The following is a 19,566-nucleotide window of genomic DNA, read 5'->3' as shown; positions in this document are numbered from 1 at the left end:
GGATGAAAAGATTGTGGTTAGAGAGAGGGTATGGGGGATCTGTCTGTTCTGTGGCACTAATGCCCAGCGGTATCAGTATGACTGAATGTGGATTGCAATATTGTCTGGTAAATTTGAAGTGGAAAGTTGCATTTGCACTGAGGGAGGTGCCAGGAGCTGCAGTTCAGCACAAAGCAAAAAGCTGGAGAACATTTTGGAACCAGAGCCCTGTTTAGTGCCTGGCAAACCAGCGACTTGCCCATGTATAATGAGAGGATTTCTGTAGAGCCTTAACAGGGGGAGGGGAGAAGCGGAGGGGGCCCCTGGGACCTGGTGCTGCCCAGTGTGTGGTGGGGAAGGGCAGCCCAGGCAGAGAGCAGAGGAACCTCCCCAGGAACCAAGGTCCCCCTTTAACACTGGCAGAATTAATCTCGTATCATCTCTGTGACAGATGCTTCTGGGAAGATAAGATCTGGGAAGTGGCAAGTGTGAATTTTTTAGATTATTCCCCCATCCTTCATGGGGACAAGGATGGTGTCTGCATTTCAAATGCTGCCTGATGGCTCAGCCTTGCTCGGGGAGTAATGCTTGTCTGTTAAGGCCACATCTGCAGTCTGGCAGCTGCTGCAAGATGAAATACTGGGGGGAGGGATGGCTTGAATGAGAGGCTTGTGCCTCTCACCAGTGCAAGCTTCCTCCTGTGTGGAAATTAATGGAATTTCCTGATTACTAAGTAACATCTGGAGCTTGGTTTGCTTCTCTTCACTTCCCTTTCCTCCTCTCCTGCTTCAGCCTCTTCCAAAGCTTTGTGCCTGTCCTCTGCGGGAGTGGGATTGCAGCCACGTAAGAGTAACGCGCTCTATAGCTGGGATTTTCCCGGTACGAGTCCCAGGCAACCCGAGCAGGCTTCTGTCTGACCAGCCCCCAGGCAGCCCTTTGCCGGCTCGGCAGCAGCTCACATACTGCTCAACCAGTGCAGCTCCTCCTCCAGGCTGTTAAGCATAGGCACGGGCTAAAATATCAGGTACAAAGGGGTGTCTTCCCCCCCTCCCCCCCCTTCAGTGACCCTTCTTATCCAACAGGCTTATGAAGTTTATCCAGCAGCTAAAAGCACACATTTGATCAGGCTTTAGCAATTGTTTTACACCTTCTGTGTCCTGGTTGAGCTCAGGAGTAAGTTTTCTTCTTTGGATCCATCTCACGGGCTGTATGAAAGGTCCGTGTGCGTGTGATTCCCCTCCCAGAGGGCACAGCACACACAAAATACAGAGCTGACCTCCTGGATGACTTCATGTGCTCACGCCTCTGACATGCCTGGAAGACTTTGGCCCTGCTCTTCCTGAGCCTCTGCGGATGTGCTCTGGTGAAGCTGAGATTGGCCCAGTGCGTGTGAAGGTGACTCTGTTCCTTGAGGCAGCCCAGCTCTTGTTGAGGTGCTGTGCTCTTCCCATTCAAGGGCAGCATGGGCACTCTGCAGGTGTTGTGTATGTTGGGTTTTTTAGCTTGTGTGAGGCTCTAGAAACTGCCCTGCCTACCACTGAAACATGCCACCTCTGCAGTGGGATGCAGCTGTGGAGGAATATAGTTTTTCAGTGGCAGGGTTAAGGGTATAGCCTGGATCAGCGGCCCCTTGTCCCACAACACCTGCCAGGCTCAGCCCCGTCCCTGCCTGCATTACTGACTTCGTCTTCCAGCTTAAACCAAAGCCCAAATGCTTCTTCCTTGTCCTCAGAATGTGAATCCCCAGCTAAGTCCAGACTCTACAGCACTCATGGAAAAGGTGCAACCTTCTTTTTGTTAATCTTCCCCTCCCCAAAAATCAATCTGATGTGGATCTTTAGTATTATTTTTCACTTGCATCTAAGCTATTAGAACGCCCTTATGAGTTACTGCAGTTAATTTAAATGACATGCTTTGAGATCCACAACCCCAAGCTCTGTAAAAATACCTCCTATGCCTCCCATATAAATTGGAGCCTGATTTATGTATGGGAGGCTAAGCCAGCAAAACTGCCCTGTGGGGAAGGTGTAGTTCATTGAAATAAAACTGAAATTAAATTAACTCAAATAAAAATGCAATACAGCTGCCTTCAGCAGGAAGATAATGTATACATTTCATTAAATATTAAAGTTTAATTTCTTTTGTGTGTGCATAATTTAGTGGTAGGCAGGTTTACAGGGTGGTTTTTTAACTCTCTCTGATTTGGATAAAAACAGCAGTGTTTTCTGTTGCCTAATTGATTATTAGGACATAAGCTTCCCACCTATCTTTGTGTTTAAAAGCCCAGCATAGAGCTTATTGCTTGAAGCTGGACGGCAGGTGCTGTCACCATGATTAATGGGTCCTGGGAGCCCTGTGTTAGCATTGCCAGGGACTCTTGGGGCAAAGCAGAATTGGTGGTAGGAAACAACAGAAGCAAGTGAAACCAGCTTTGAAGAGGGCTGGACAGTGGCTGAGAGGGGGCAGGTCCTGCTTTATCTCTGGGTGTGAGTCAAGGGCAAATAGCTCTGGGGAAGTGAGCTCAGTTAAAAAGAAAACAAATCCGACAAACTCCCCCCTTGCCTTGTTTGAGTTGTTTTGAGGAGGAAAGAAAGATGTTCTGTGGCCTCTTCCAAGGCCTGCTTCAGTGTTGTTTGGCTGCCAGTGAGCATAGGGTGAACTGGGGAAATCAGGTGTGAAATGAAGCTGTTGCGATGGGGCTGTGTTGGGCATTAGCTTGAGAGCCCCTCTGCTATGGGGGGACAGCGATGGGTCAGAGCTGCCCCTGGCATCTCACTGAATTCCTCGGGAGCTGATGGGAGAGACTCCTCTTGACTTCAGTGGGTTTAAGAGGGGAGCGTTACCCACTATTAGAAAGTACTGTGGGCAGTGACTTAAGGGGAAAGGAAAGTTGAAGTTTTTATTCTAATCTGATGTTCAGGTCCCTACCAGTCACTGCTTGGTTTGGCAGGATCCCCGATCCCTCTATATCTTGATATTGGAGTGCTTCCTGCATGTAAAGGTATTAGAAGGTTGTTTCCATTCTGAGTGGAAATCAGATACCTTTTCAGACATCTACAAGGCATCCGGGTGCCAAATCTCCCATTATAATACATATTTCATATGAACGCAAAGATTGTTCATATTCCATATACAATTAGGGAGGCATTAATGAGGATCGCATGCAGTTTTCAGTCCCAAAATGAAACAAAGACACAAAAGCAGAGGTTTTGCATACCTTTAAAATTTGGCCTGATCCTGGCATCGTATCCTGAAGTTCGCCCCATCAATTTATCCAAGAAATCAGAAGGAGACATGGGTTTGGGGGCAGATCGTGCTGCTGCTTCAGCTTCTTTGGAGGCTGCCAGGCTGTGTGAGTAGAAAGAGGAGGTTTTGGTATATATCCCATACTGGGGAGGATTTGGGGTCCAGAAACAGAGGAGTCAGCATCTCTGTTCCGCTGTGAGGGAGCTTGGGTACCTGTGTGAGCTCCTAATGAGGCTAGTCTCTGCTAATTTGTTTGCCCAGCCCAAACATCTCTGAATGCAAAATCCCAGCTGCCACCAAAGTAGAATGAGAGATGATGCGTGGAGAAAATCCTTTTGTGAGTTTAGGTATAGTTCCTTGGCGTGCCACTAAATTACAAATGTGAACTCTGGCACTGAGCTCCGCAGGAAAAATACACTCTGAGATTAGCCTTGGGCAGCAATTACTGCTTAATTACATGGCAAATAGCAAGGAACATATTTAGTACTCTGACAGTCTAATTTTCCAAAAGGCAGGTAGGATCAGAGCAATCTGGAATTCAAGGCTTAAATGAGTGTCATGTGATTGCATAACTCCTGCAGAGCCTTTGGGACTGTAGAGGATAGATGGATCTTTACTTCCCACTTGCTGGTCAATCCAGCATTTGCTGTTGGTACCTGCAATGCAGGCATCTGCGTTCAATACAGCAACATGGTCTCTGGACTGGGAGGTGTCTGGAGTATGCTCCTGAAATGAAACTCATGTTGGGCTGAGGGTGAAAGGAAATGAAATATTTTTGGGACCTGTATGGTCTCTGGAGGAGAGAGATTTTTCATCTTCTACAGACAAATTGTTATTTTCACTCTAAGGCTGGCAATGTGCCTTCTGACTCTGTGGGAGTCCACAAGATCTGCAGGGTGATGTTTTGAGCTTAGGAAGTCTCTGTTGTTGCCATCTATGTGGGAACAATTGTCCCCTGGTACTAGATGCTCATTTTCAACTTTGCAGAAAAGTTTGATTTCTAAGATAGGAATAGATATTATTCAGTTCCTTCCCTATGGTTGTTTGGCTTCTACTTGAACACAGATCTGTTCCCAGGCTGAAAGTGTAGTGTAAAATTGTCTAGATTAGCAAAAAAGCCCCCAAAACCCCATTGGTGACATGCAATGTGCAAGAGCTGTCTCTGCCTGCGGTGTCAGATGCCTGAGGCTGGTTAAAGCCTACGGGCAGTATTGCAATGCAAATGTATAATAAGCCAAAGCAAGCTGCTTAGGAGGAAGTGGGGCTCATTGCTTAACCCTTTGCAAAACTTTGGAATTTTTTTAAGTACCCACCGTCTTTCAGAAGAGTAGTACTAAAATACTGACACAAGATCTATTGGGAAGAATTTAAGGACAGTCACTATGTACAGCGTTAATGTGACCCAGCCTTCAAAGACCTGTTCATACAATGCAAGTTTGAGCTGAGACTCCAAAGACACAAATGTTATCTAGACAAGGCCTTGACAAGAGCATTTTGAACCATCAGGTTCCTTGTGACTTTAAAAACATATGGGATTCAAAAGGTCTTGAGTGCCATGATTTCCAAATTGGGATTTTGTGGTAACCTGTATTGCACTGACTCTCTCCTCTAGTGTTAGGAGCGATAGCTTGATGACTCTTGGTCTTCAATCCTGCAAACTCATAACTGCAGTCTGGCTGCTTTTGCAAACTGCCACTGTATTGGCACTCTAATTACTAGCCTTTTTTTAACTGTTAAAAATTGTTTAATTTCTGCAATGAAGAGGGGAGATGAATTCCAGATCACTTCCAGTGAGAGTCTAAAGCTAGGATTTCATTCACCCTTTATATATTCACAATCCACTCCCACACTGGACCTTATCTGAACTGGCTGATGCACACTCATGCTTGGAAGTGATCTGACAGGGTGTGGATCTAGATTTTGCTATGGCCAGGTGCCATTTCTTGTCTTGTCCCCATCTCTACTCTAAGAAACCATGCAAAGCCAAACCAGTGTGTTTCAGGGGTTAAATGGGGTTGGAGAATGGGTGACGGGGTTGTTTTTTTTTTTTCTTTTAGAAGGAAAACAACAGAGTGCAATTGATTTGCAAACTTGGAGGAAGAAATCTGGGAGTGGGAGGACAGTCAATACTAGTCTCCACTACTGCATTCCAATAGAGCGTCTGCATGGCAATGAGTCTAGAGAAAAGATTTCAATTAAGCAGCAAATGACTTGGTAACCAAAGATTCCTGCCACTTCAGCAGCAAGATGCCAGATAGTGCAATATGCTGATTTCTTCTCATTAACTGTAGACTGGAGGAAGTATATGGGAGTGGAAAAGTAGGGGGCTGGGGCAGAGGGGAAGAGGTAATAAACATCTAATAAGCTTTAAGTGTGAAAAGATAATTAGAGACTGCAGTTCCCCTGGTGTTAATTTTTTTAAAAAATGAGCTGAAAAGGCACAGAAATCGGTGTTCAGCTTTCAGTAAATATGTTGCGAAAGCCCGTGCTGAATATGTTCACTTCCAATGAGTGAGTCTGCTGGTATTTCTTGGATGCCATTTTCTGATTCTTTCTGCTTCAGATTGCAAGTAAATTAACTTCATGGGCTTGTTCCTACATGGAAGGAGCCCTCTCTCAGGTGAGACCTTGTTGCTCTGTACAACTACCTGAAAGGAGGTTGTAGCAAGGTGGGTGTCGGTCTCTTCTCCCAAGTAACTAGTGATAGGACAAGAGTAAACATCCTCAAGTTGTGCCAGGGAAGTTTAGATTGGATATTAGGAGAAATTTCTCAACCGAAAGGGTTGTCAAGCAGCAGGCTGCCCAGGGAAGTGGTTGAGTCACCATCCCTGGAGGTATTTGAGAGGCATAGATGTGGTGCTTAGGGACATGGTTTAGTGGTGGACTTGGCAGTGCTAGGTTAACAGTTGGACTTGATGATCTTAAAGATCTTTTCCAACCTAAACAATTCTATGAGATATCTAAGACAAATGATTCCCACAAGCATCAGAGAGGACCATCTTCTCACAGCCCTACTGCTTTCTGCAACTTCATGCCCATCCCTATGAGTTTCTGTGAGCACACTTGGGTATGTGCTGAAACTGTCAAGTGTGGCTTCATGCTTCCCAGTGTGTGTTTTAGAAGCTCTGTTTGGCTGCTGTGTGCTGTTACCCAGGTGACCCAGGAATGATGAGTTCTGAGTTTCTTCCGGTTTTGTTACTATGTGTTCCCCTAAAACTATCTGGTAACAACTTCCCTTCTAGACTTGACAAGAACAGGCAAGGGAGCAGGGGATGAGGGAATAGCAAAGACTTTCCAGCAGCAGGCAGATGTGTCTACTCTCTAGCTCAGAAGTAATGGTAGAAAACAGCACTGGAAGCTACAGGGAGGCTGGCCCACCCCACCATGCTTTGGAGGGATGGACTGCATCTAACAACCCTGAAATGGTCACTCTGGTTGTGACAGTTGAGCTTTGCTATGGCAGTTTAGCTCAGGCAGCACCCAAAAAAGCTATCAGCTGCTGCTCTCTTCCAGGTCTGCCTTGGCCAGCGCTGTGCGCTGCCTTGGGGGCTTTCTAGGATTTTCTCCACCCTTTAGTTCTTACAAAGGCACCCTTGAAAGTCCTGCAGGACTGTTCGTCTCCTGGCTCAGCAGAGACAAGGGGAGGGAAATTGCTAATTGATTTGAAAATTATTGATGATAGAGGAGAATTGGAAATTTATGGTGCGTTGTTGTTCAGAGAGAACTTTTACTCTCCAAATAAACAAAAACACCGAGGATGTAGTTTGCATCGGTGCAAGAGTATTGTCTGAGCCAAGAGTGTCTTGCTGCATTTTAATAGCAGCCAGACAGCGGCTTATCTTATTTACGCTGGTGTAATCCCTAGTGGATCTGGCTGAGAAAGTGCCATTAGGCAATCATCACAGCAACGACAATGGAAAGCATCTCTTCAAAGGGTCGATGAACTAGCATAATCTTCTGTGGTATTAACACTGGCAGGTAAGCAGACACCACCAAGTCCCTATGAGGTCCAGCCCACCAGCAAGAATGTGAAGGTGAAAGCTGGTGGAGGTGAACAGCCCAGGTATATATATCCTGCTCAGGATACCTAAGAATTCCATTGCTTAAAATGGAGCAGTCAGGCTTTGCAGGACGCCCATTAGTGGTTTTTGCTAGCGTGTACAGGCACTGTTTGCCCTGTCTGCATTATTTTGTTTTGGCTAAACAGATGATATATTCTTATAAAAAGTTATTTGGTTTAGAAAGTGGCTCTTCTGCAGTCTGGATGTGTCAATTTGCTTGGTTCCCAGCTCCCCGGCTGGCTGTTTCCTCCTCCCATTTGCATGGCCCTTGTACAACATTTTCATGCTTTTTTTGGCTGTGCCTATGGTTGTCCATCTAATTAAGTCCAGCATCACAAACTGCCCTGTTCTGGTTGAATGCTGATACTGAGAAATATCATTTTTTTTTTCTTTGCAAAGAAGAGAGATGAAGGAATTTAATTAGCACAGGGCCTCTATTCCCCTGTCAAATAATTTAATTGTTAATCATTAATTCTGAGAGCAAAAAATAATGTCTGGCAGCAGAAACAAACTGTTGCAAAACAAGTGTTTGCAGAGGAAATATCTTTGCGATGTGTGGAAGGCTCAGGTCTCTGTGAAGGTAAACTGGTAACACCAGTGGCTCAAGAGAACAGCACTGAGTTTATTCTTCTGGTTGGATGATCTGCAGGTTGGGGAAGTAGAAGATACCTGGTCACTTACCCTGGCTCAGTGCTGCTCGGCAAAGGTTTCTCAAGTGGTTGGTTTGTTTTTGAAATGCAGTGCAAGCCAGAAAGCTTGGCAGGGATGTGTTCAGAGTAGTGAGATAGTTGAGAGAGGCTGAGGTGACCAGTGTGTTTCCTGCATTACCTTCAAAGCCAGACCTCTGTAGAGCAGTGTGGGGTCTTGAGGACACAGGAGAATTTATTAGCTTAGTTTTATTGACCCCAGCAGGCTCTGAGAGGTGTGGTCACAAAGAGAACATCAGACAGTTGGGTGCAGAAACATATCATGTCATCCATGATTAGCGTTATCCATGGTGACTCTCCTCAGCTCTGCTCGCCTGGGTTTCCTGAACCATCTCCCTGGTCCCTGAGATGGTGCCTCTTGGGCACGGAGGCCCCTGAGCAGGGACTGGAGCTCAGCAGAGCCCAGCCTGTACTCAGCCTCTGCTGATGCTGGGGCTGCCCGTCTCCATCTTGTCCTCAGCAGCCGGAGGGAGGAAGGACAGACGAGAGGTTTTTTTTCCTGGTGAAAAGGAAAAGGGGCAGCCCTAAACTCTGTACCCAGACTGTTATTTCTGACTGCACATCGATGTGTTATCTTGAAAATGCTGCCCGATGCTGGCCTGGGAAGGCTTGGCAGACACTGCAAGCAGACTTTTTTAATGATTATATTTACTATCAAAATGAATAGCACAATCAATATTGATATGCAATTCAATTAAAAAGACTGAAACTCATTGCCTGCATGTTTTTCTGTCACATTGTCTGAATTCCTGGCCTACAGCAGTAGAGGTGGTCAGGATAAGAGAATAGTGGAGGGGTGTGGGGAGAAAAGAGCCCCCATTCTTTATTTTTGGCATGCCATGGTGCAGAGTAGAAAGAGCTCCAAGTGTTACGGATGTGCTGATTGCCATCCATGTGGTCATGCTCAACTGCTGGTGGTTACAGTCCATGCAGTATGGATGTGAGTGTGCTGCAGGGATGAATGTGCAAAGCTGATTCTCTGAGGTGGGGAGGAAATCTGGGCTTGGTTGGTTTCTTAATTCAGCTGATAGGTTATGCAACAGAAGCATGGAGCAGACCTGGATCTTGGGCTAGGATAGGAAAATAGTTGTGTACAGTGAGCCTGGTGAAATATGGAATTAGAAAACCTGTGAGAAAGGAGACTTCACTCTGAGAAAGAAATGGGCAATAAGCTGTTATTTATCCCGATTCATGGGGAAGGAGGGAGACGGGAAAGAAAAAGTTAGGCTTGTAAAATGTTGCCGTCTCTCTGTCCTGGATAGTTGTGCTCTGCTGTGAGCTGTTTAAACCAATTCTAGGTTTAGCACCAGAAGTAACTGCATTGCAGTAGTTGCAGGATGTAATCAGTTAAAGTTTTAACCCAAAGGATCCCAAAACACTCTCAAAGATCCTGCAGGACATGTTGCCACTAGTCTCTGTTGCTGTACAGGAGGAGAGGAGCTGGGGGGGCCTTTTCCATGGGCCTCAGGGAATTAACCCTCTGTGATCATTTCCATACAGTGAAAGCTGCAACAGCTTTACTGGAGTGAGAAAAATTTTTTCTTCAGATTGCAGTATTCTGATGTCTTTGTGTTCCACTGCCACGTTCCTGCAGCCCACGGCTCCTATGCCATATGGCAAAGCACCCTGTCTAGCACTATAAAACATCCCAATTACACTGATTAACTCTATGGAAAGACACCAGCACTTGGAACAATTGCTGATGCTGCCTGGACAGAGCAATGAGAAAATAAAAAATGACTAGACAATCGGCTGGGGAGGTGTAGAAATCTGCACATTGTATACAGTTGAGATGGGAAGAGCACAGGGAGACCATCAAATTGCATGGGAATAGCACTTAGTTGTGTGCAAGGTTCCTGGTCTTACAAGACTGTTGTTCAAACTCTCATATGTTGTGCGGTCACTCTTGCTTATCGTATATTAAAAAAAGGAAGTGTGCATTAAATTCAGCTTTGAGCCATGGGCATTCTCTCTAGTGACTAATCCCTTTTCCAGAAGCATCTACAGTTCTTGGAGCAGAAGTAGTGGCTTTCTGGAGATGTATGATCCTAAGCTGATGAGACAGGTTTGAAAACATAACTCAACAATGGAGAAGCACAAATCGATGCTCAGGTTTTAATCACTTGTGAAATAAATCCAGCAGACACCACTGTTGACTTACATGTGCATATACTGAAAGGTCTTAAAAAAAAGTTATGATTGCATTTTCCACTGAAAAAAACAAAGGAGAAAAATCCCTGCAAACACAAAAGCATGTGTCTAGCTTCACACACTGAATATTCCCTTTAAAGTCAGGGGGGCTAGTCAGATATTTTAAGTCATGCATAAACAGCCTTCCTGAATGCAGTAAATAAAGGGGGAAAATGTCTTTACAAGATAAGGCTTCATATTCTAGGTAACAATATTCTCTTCACTGATGTGCTCTTGATTTAATGTTTGGATGGAGGGCTGTGGTGGGAACCTCAATTGACGTCAGAAGGTTTTAGATCACAGACCAGACAAGTGTCAGAGAATTACGAGAAATCGCGGATGCTCTTCTATCTATAGCTCTGCAGTTGCGCTATCAGTCATGTTTTCATCAGTTCAAATAGCTTGCTACGGCAGCTTTTTAAAAATTAGTTTTAGTTTAAGGATTTATGCTGCTTGTTGAGATTGGATAAGAATATTGTAACTGCTTTTTTTTTTTGATAAATCAGAGGTGGTATGAATAGAATTTTTCTTTTAAAATAAGAGGTATAACATGCAGTGCAGAGTGGTGGTGGGTTTTATCTTCTGAAACTTTCTGCTACAGAACCCTTGAAAAGACCTCCTGCGCTAACATGTGTAACCTACCTACAAAATTGTGGGTCCCACAGTAAAACTGGGGCTCTCTGTGTTTTGTACTGTATAAAATGAGTTGCGTGATAAGAGAGCTGATTTTGCTTTTTTCTAATGGAGTAAGTTGTTGTCATTGCAATGCAAATACCCTGCTGGAGATGAATGTTTCTTCTGTGCTGTCTGTGATTCCTGGTGTGATTTACCAGTTTGTTCATGAACTATAATGAAATGTAACTCCTGGAATGAACAGCTAAGCTCTGGGTCCCCTGCCTGGGACCGTTCTTCCCCTCCCCACCTTGGCTGCCCTCTGACTTTGATCTTTTCAGCTCCCTGACAAAAAAACCCATCTTCTCAACCCTGGCAGTGCTGTGGGGCCCGTGTTGGCGCAGGGGAGCGTGTCGTGTTCGATGAGGCTTGTGCTTTATCAGCCACGCTGCTGGGAGGTGACTGCTAAGCCCATAGCTCTGTGTCAGGGTGTGATGGATGGGGCTGGAAGCTGGAGGGTGCTTGTGATCCTTAGGCACATGGGGTGGCAGGGGAGGTGAGTTGCACACGTTTGGATTTGTAAATCAGGTCTTGGGAGCTCTGGTGCAGGAAGAAGACACGTGTGTGTGGATATGCCAGGAACTGTTGCCCTGCTCAATGGTGCTTCCAAAGCAGTGGGAATGAACAGCGAGACAAGACCGTAAAGATACCCACAAAAAGTCACCTTTTTGTCCACAGCCTGTCTTTGCAGTTCTTACAAGATAAGAAAAGGCTGCCTCACCCAGGAATTCAGAGCATCTTGCTTCCCTGCTCCCAGCTGCAGTAATACATGTGGTGTGCAGATCCTGCTGTAGTGGGGGACCTGACCCATTTCACGCGGGGGTTCTTGGCACCAACAAGGACATTTAGAGCTAAGGATGTTTTTAAAGGACGCTGGTAACAACAGACCCCCATATGCTTTCAGGTTTTATACTTCCTCCATAAAAGAAGGGAGGAGGGGCCTGTGCTTGGGGCTTTGTACAAAGCATCTTTTTACTTGCATTGTCTGAAAAAAACCTCAGAGGAAATTGGGTAAAGGTGAGAAGTGATGAATTTGGTTGAATTTTCTGCATGATTCCTGGCTCAGCTGCACTTTGCTGCTGAACCAGACGCGTGCGATAGTGGTCCAGTCCACCACTGATCCCACTTCTGATGTTATTTATTGACTTGTCTGTTTGTTCCAGCCCTGCTGGGGCTGGGGGACAGGAGCCGTATTCTGGGTGAGTGGTCGTAGGGGCAGGCATCGCCCGCAGGGCAGGCGCGTGGGGGGAGCTGCTGTCGGCAGCTTTCGTCTGAAGGCGGTGTGTGCGATGATTGATTGCACTGCAAACCCTGCTGTGTTCCATGCATGTGACGCTCCTGGTCTTGGCAACCTCTTGGTAGGTTTTTTTTTCCCCTCTTCACCCACCCTGCAATGAAGCACTGATAAAAACAAGTGCATTCCCTGGCTATCTGCTAAGGCATTTGGTTTGTTTTTTGTCTTTTTTTTGTTGTCTTAGTGGGCTGTGAGCCACAGTGGAAAGATAAAGAGGGAGAAATCAAAAAGAAAGCAGGTGCAAAAGTGTATTCTTTTGTTTCCTCCTCCCTCTCAAAATCCAATTTTTGTGGGGTTTGGTAAATTAAGATTTCTCCTGCTTTTCTCAGCTGGCACTTAGATCCAGCAGAGATGTATTTACAGGATGCCAACTGTGTCTATGTACCAGCCAGATGTGGTGCAGTCCCCAAATAAGCAGCTTACCATGGTGCGTTATATGGATGAAATAATTGCCTGCATAATGGGGAGTGCTCAGTGCGTGTAAACGACGGGTGCATCTGTCTCTCTCTATTTCTGTTCTCTGCAGACCCTCTCTGCGCTTTGGCCTTACCGAGGGGCCAAAAACTGTATTTCTGTTTTTTCAGTTTCTGTGCATCAGTCTCCTGAAGTATCAGTAGAGATTTAGGAGCAGCTTTGAGGTATGTGTCTGATCCGTAGCACCAGTTTGATCAACATATGCAGACCTCTGGGACCAGATCAGCTAGAGCACATCAGCAGTTGCCCAAGAGGTTGAGGGGACTACCTTGTTTTGCACCGACCAATTCATCTTGGCTAAGAAATATCGATGTAAACCATCTCCCCTCAAAAGAAACGGTCTCTGTCTGGCTTTGTAAACACAAATGTAAATAGTTTGGATAATTTGGGGAAGGCTGAGAGAAATAGAGGTGATTTTTTTTCTTTTTATTTGCTGCTTTAAGGGTAACTGACCTGCTGAATTAGCAGTATTTCATTATGCTGAGTGTAATGTAAAAGTTGCTCTTTTCTGGGCAGTGCAAGTAGATCTGGAACGCAGCAGCCAGACAGACTGGTGTTGAGAAGCTCGGTCATGGCTGCTAACAAACCTTCTGGTGGCTTGCACTGGAGCAGCAGGATGAATTCCTGTTTCTCTCACTCCTTCCTTTTTGCTACATTTATCCCAAGTTGTTTTTTTCAAGACTAAAATTATCAAAAGTGCTTGGAATGTTTTTTTTAATCACAAAATTGAATTCAACCATTGTGGGGATGGTATGCTGGAATGACTTTTTTTTAGAATGTGAAAGAATATGATGAGCCATTTTTTTCTTGAAAGGTGTGAGGTGCACAAGTGTAACCATACTTCATAAGAATAGAAATCATTGTGCTCTTTGATAGACAAAGGTCAACAGAAAGTATACGAGGTAACAATAGCAAATCAAAAGGGTAATTTACTGAAAATAGTGGAACCCTGATTTAATGTGCCACAACAGCGAGAGCCGATACAGGCAAACAAGTCAAAATGCGTTATCAGCCTATCTGTTGTCTTAATACCAGTCACTTTGGGATTCTTGGAAGAACCCCAGGTTATAGAAAATGAGCAAGTGAAACTTAGTGAATAGATTTAGATTTGACATATTTAAATGTTGTGGTTTTGATTTGGATGTTGCAATTTTAAAGCACGATTTATTTTTTAAAAACTTTTGTCTTTCATCAATACCTAAATTGCAATTATATTCATTAGGTGGTCTGACATCTTGTTCCCAATACTGAAATTTGGAGAGCCTTTTTAACCTGCATGCTAGCATGAAATGAGAACAGACTCCTCTGCTGGTTTTCTATCACAGAGGAATGATCACTAGTCAGTGTTGGGATAATAAAGTAATTTAATTTTGGACATTAACATCTTCATTCAGGTGTTGGGCTCCTTTTCTATCCAGGTCAGCTCATGAGCATTTGGCAAGATGAATTTTGTAAACCAACACGGAAAGTGCTTGCTCAAGATCAGGGGAATTGCAGTGTGCTGTTGCTTACAAGTGCTTTCCTGTTTGACTTGAATCACTTGGTCAGTAGCAGAATGACCTTCTTAGTCTTTAATCTGTGATATTAAATCTGAGACACTTAGAGTCAGAGGGCCCTTTGCTGACTTGCTTCATACATAAGTCTCTAACACCTCTTTCATGGGAGAAGAGGAATAAGGGGAGACCAAATTCTCATGCCTAAAATCTTCTTCTTGAAGGAAGTCTGTGTAGACAATCCATATGATGCAATACCCTTACATATAAGGGCAGGATCCTACCATTCCCTCCACATATGGATCTCTTTTCGGAAGCAGCTCCCTTCAGGTATTTGAGCAGTAAATATGTGTTCTGCCAGTGGGATTTGCTGCAGTAGAGGGTAATGTTCAGTGAGAGGTAATATAGACTGGCTGTCCACCTTGACTAAAATCTGCACAGCACCAGTGCCTCAGAGACAAAGGATATTTTATTAGTGCATGTGAAAAACAGCAACATTTTTTGGCAATGTTTTTGTTAAGCAAGGTGATTATCTATGGTTTTACTGCTCCGTGTATCCAACATGAGGAGAGGGAAATGGTTTTTGCCCAGACATTTCTGGAACCTTTCTTTTGTTCAGATCTCTCTAGAGAGCAGGTCTGGAGTTAAGGCATATTAAGATTAGACTGTTAGAAAATGTTTTGTGTACTTTACGTTGATTTGTCTTAATTGCCTAAAATGCAAGTGAATTGTAATGGATAGATGGAAGTGTATATAAATTCCCTGCAGAAGGCAGGGTCCCAAACATTCTCTGCTTCTACTGCAATGACACCAAGTTAATATTTCTTTGGAATGATTTATAAAGTTTTCTAGTAGAATTGTCTAACTTACCACAGCTTCAAGCCTTGAATAACCCTTTTAGCAGGATCTCTAATAGGGCTATTATAGGTTGCAGACCAAAGAAGCTAAAAAGTGTCCTTAGAAGCATCTAGTCTAAGCCTTTGCCTAAATCATTTTTATTTTGTGGAGGACTTGACAGACTCAGCAGAGGTACAACAGCTCATAAGGCACAACTTTCAGTGGGTTTTTTTTTTTTTAGTTAGTGTGAGGAAAATACTCTAACTACTGAGAACATCTGCTATGTTGCTTAGCTCGGGGCTCTGGAAGCCTCTGGTTAGCACTTCATTCTCAGGTACCTCTGTAATGCTATCTAGCACTGCAGAGCTATAGCAAAAAGGTTTGGAGAGAACGTGCACGTTGCTCTCCTTTTTCTTCCCCTGACTTTTGTTGCATTTTCAAGGGGCTGAAATCAGCAGCTCTCCAGTCACTTACTTGTCAAGTCTGTTTTAGGGAAAAGTGTCTGTCTTTCTACAAAGTTGAGGTATCATATTCACAATAGCATCTTATTGTTTTAAAAACTGGAATCAAAAAGCTCTGTTACTGATAGGAGGGAGCAAAAAAATTTCAGTTAGAGCAATCCAATAGGGTCTGAGGCTGGCAGCAACTTTCAGCCTGTGAATCACTTGGAGCAGTAGCCTTGAATCACTCCTCCTAGCTGACAGATTGCTCTTCTGGAGGGGCCAACTCTGATCTTGATTCAGTGAAGGTCATGCTGCTGATTCCTGGTATACAGAAGTGCAATTAGGGCAAGAATTGGTCCCAAACAATTTAAAAACCTCACAGGAGAGTGTCCGGTTTGGTAAAGTGCCAGTTCTAGGCTATTTTTTTCTCTCCTAACTTTTACAAGGTGTATTCCTACCCCCCAGGCTTATGCAGTGGTATTTCTGGACCACCACAGCTATTAAAATGCAATGGTATAGCAGAAAGTCCAGGCAAGATCATCATATGCTAGGGGTAGCTTTTTGTGAATTCCTTCATGCAGAACAACTGAACCAGGGTATGAACATGCAGTGTATGTAGTTAAACTTTGGGAGAATGTATATGTCTCCACAGATGGAAACAGGACATCTGGAAATCCCTGTGTAAATGTTGTCCAACTTATTTTTAGTTTCAAGAAATAACATTTTGCCTTAGAGATATGCATAAGGAAAAGTTGGTCAAGCAGCCTGTCTGTCAGAAGACCCTCTTCATCTCCCACCCCAACCCAGTTTCCATCCCTGCCTCTATCCAGGTTCTCAGTAAATGTCTTAGTCACAGCTAAGTGACTGCAGTCTGAAAAGGCAGGTAGCAAAATGGGAAATGCTCTTCCATAAAGACAGACATGTCAGAATAAGCTGCTTATCGCAAATTCCTTCTAAAACACCCCAACTGTAACAGAAACAATATTGGCAATACCATAATGTTTGCATTCACGCACCAGCTGTTACTCTTTCCCACAGGGTCTTGTTTTTTAAAAGGCTGGTGAAGGACACTTTTGTTAAGCAACAGATCTAGTCTTGTTTCCTGTATTGGCTGTATCTAGTTTTCCTTCATTACTCTGGATTTTTCTTTATTGTTGTGGTATATGTGCTAACAGAGACTAGATTCTCTTCCCAGAGTATTTTTTACAGGCTGACAATAAAGTGTGGTACACCCTGTAATTTAAAGCAATGCATACTTCTATTACAGATTATTGGATTAACAGCTTGTGGGTTTTTTAAATATTATGTATGACTGAGTGCTGGAGTAATTGGCATGCTAAATTTATGAATGACTGTTAATGAATAAACTTTTCTTACTGAAACTGAAATAGCAAAGCTATTCCTGGACCAGAAAGGCTGTTAAATTTTTGGCCTGTAATAAATTGAACATGTAGCACAAATTGGAAGGAAAAAAGAAAAACATTGCTTAGAGTCAGTTCTGAGCAGGAATTACTGATTTTTTTTTTCTTGTTTTGAAAATGATTGCAGTACATAAAACAATTTGGTTTCAACATCTCCCCGTAATTGAATTAAAATGCTTTCAAATTTTCTTAAAGGTTAATTTCAGGAAAACTAGACTTCCAGAAATGTGTTTTGTGTGCAATATTACATACTTGTATATAGCATGTCTCATGCAGATGGTTATAACTTCTAACACAATTGTTTATACTGTTAGAACCTGAAAGGACTGGTTTATCAAGGCTTTGAATGCGCAGGACTTTAACTGATGTGCTGAGAATCTGTAAGTGCTCACATGTGTCGTGTGATGCATAAGTGTGCATCATACATACTTGTCTTGCTAATTCTGTTTTATCAATTTCTCTTGTTCAGGCAGTTCAGAGGAGAGCTGGTCAGATGCTTTAATGCCAGGGCCATAGGAAACTCAAGTCTGGAAATGCTCTTTTTTTATTTTCCTTTTTTTCTTCTAGCTTATTTATGCACAGCATTCCAGAGCATTTATATATTGTTTAATCTCTTTTTTTATTTGTATCTCTATGCTTCAACATTGTTTAACTATTATTGCACATACATATGCTTCCTTTTAGTCCACCCCACTATATTGTGCAGTGCTGCTTTACACTTGTGACTAAGATGAGAAAGGATGGCTCTGAAGTATTGCATATTGTCCATTGCTTTTCAGACAGGGGTGATTTTAATTATTTCTAGACCTTCTTTCTTGGTTTACGGAAAAGATAAACATTAAATGCTTGGAGTTCATTTTACAATCTTGCTGTCTTTTGATTTTCTGTGGAACTACAGAAAAAGTGGGGATATCCCTATTTTTATGCCTGGAAAGACTTTCGTGCTCAAAAGGAAAGAAACCACTAACGAGAAAAGTCTGGCCAGTATCAGTAGGTCTGCTACTGTAATTCATAAAATAATAAGTATCACACCAGTGATGCACAGGTAATTAATAACTGTTCCTTCATGTTAAACCGCGAGATGAGACTTTTGGTAAAATACAGAAATGCAAAAGTAAGAGTGATGCAACTGAAATGAAGTCTAAGACTGATGAGCAAGTTTAGGTCATGAAAGAAGGGATTTTTTTTTTTTAATTGCATGTATCTGGCATCTATCACTTGCTACAGTAGGCTGCAATATTCATGCAAATACGGAAGAGCTTCTACCTTCCAATATTTTTTTGTCCATTTAATAAAAGCACTGCAAGGAGAGGTGGACCAGAAACAATTTTTTAAGACTAAAACTGTTCCTTCTCCTACCTTAGCCTTAATGAGAAACTGAACACTCATAAAACAGAGTCAAAATACAGCTAGTAGGTAATGGATATAATAGCAAAAAGCACCCCACCCCCCGCCTTTGGCTTTCATTTAGATTCTTCAAGGGAAGGATGTTGAAAATAACATGAAAGAAAAACAAAGTTGGGAAGGAAGGTGATTCTTTCCTTGCTTTCTCTGACTTTAGACAGAGCAAGCTCAGGAGATGTGGTGAGCCCTCCTTGAAAATGTCTCACGATTTCCCAAGATAACATAGCTAAGCAGTGAAAGCATCCCACGGACCTCTCCTTAACCTGCAATCTGAGGCTGAGGAGGGGGCGAGGTGGGAATATTTACCCGGGCAAATTCAAGTGCAGCATTCCCAGCCGCCACTAGTTGTCACTTTGCAACCAGCCGGTGTCGGTGTTTTCAGCACTGCGGTTAGCGAGATTGCGGTGCTAATTAAACGGAGTAACTCCCAAAGCCGCGGAAAGTCCCGAGCCCAGGGCTGTGCGATCGCCAGCCTGGGGGAACGGGGAGGAGGCGAAAAAGCAGCTCGAGAAAGGCGGGACGCCGCTGTCCTAAAGCTGAGGCTGTGCCTAGGGGCTGTGCCCTGTGTTTGGGGTGGGCACGGCAGTCCAGCGCCCGATGCACACACGGTCCTCCCGTAAAGCCGAGCCTTACCTGAAGAAAACGATCGTCTCCCACACGTAGACTCCGAGCGTGTTGACGTTGCACATTTTTCCAGCTATCACTGTTTTTTTGTACTCCGTGAGGGGTGGGCCGGTGGGGTTGGCCAATAAAGTAACCCGGCACTTGGGGAGAATTCGTAGGGCAAGCAAGCTACCCCTCCCGAGGCAGGCTGGGCAGGGGGAAGGCAGGTTGGGGTGGCTCCGGTCAGCACCCTGGACAGCAGCAGGGAAGACGTCCCCGATCAGCACCCTGGACAGCGTCTGGTTGGCGCCCCGATCAGCACCCTGGACAGCGGCGGTGCGCGGCGCTTCGCGGGCGCCTGCCGAGCGGCCGGCGGCTCCGCTCCGGCGCTGCCTTGGCTCGTCCCTCCTCTCCGCCTGTGCCCCCGCCACCGCCACTGCAGTGGTGCTCGGGGCCGGAGGACCAGGCTTCCCGCACCGAAAATCTCGCTTCAGTGGGATCTCTCTCCGGACATCAGGCTGGCGAGAGGGGGAGACGCAGGGGGTGTAGGTTGGCCATCAGGGCGGTGGGGGTAGGATGGGAGCGGGGGGGGCGACCCTCAACAACAACCCAGGGCTTTAATCTCCGCTGCTAGCCGGGGTGTCTTCCTAATTACATCCACAGGAATTTGTCAGTGTGGAGCCGTGCTGCAGTCCCGGTTGTGTCGCTTTCCTGCCTGCCGTTTGGCTGCTGTTGATTCCTG

The 19,566-nt window shown here is 44.5% G+C and overlaps 1 protein-coding gene across 2 annotated transcripts in view; it reads right to left on the bottom strand.

The window, feature by feature from the left end:
- The window catches only part of GLRA1 (glycine receptor alpha 1), a gene marked incomplete at both ends in the record, with an annotated part of 39,760 nt that extends 20,850 nt beyond the window's left edge, over positions 1-18,910 (bottom strand). For both annotated transcript variants that reach the window (XM_082006036.1, XM_082006037.1), the window contains 2 exons: positions 3,197-3,327; positions 18,855-18,910. In XM_082006036.1, the coding sequence (XP_081862162.1) occupies positions 3,197-3,327; positions 18,855-18,910 (187 nt within the window). The remainder of the gene's footprint in view (positions 1-3,196; positions 3,328-18,854) is intronic.
- Between the last annotated feature and the right edge of the window lie 656 nt (positions 18,911-19,566).

Source organism: Phaethon aethereus (assembly GCF_964289735.1).
Source record: "Phaethon aethereus genome assembly, chromosome: 14".
Classification (NCBI taxonomy): Eukaryota; Metazoa; Chordata; class Aves; order Phaethontiformes; family Phaethontidae; genus Phaethon; species Phaethon aethereus.
This window is presented reverse-complemented; position numbering and strand designations above follow the sequence as displayed.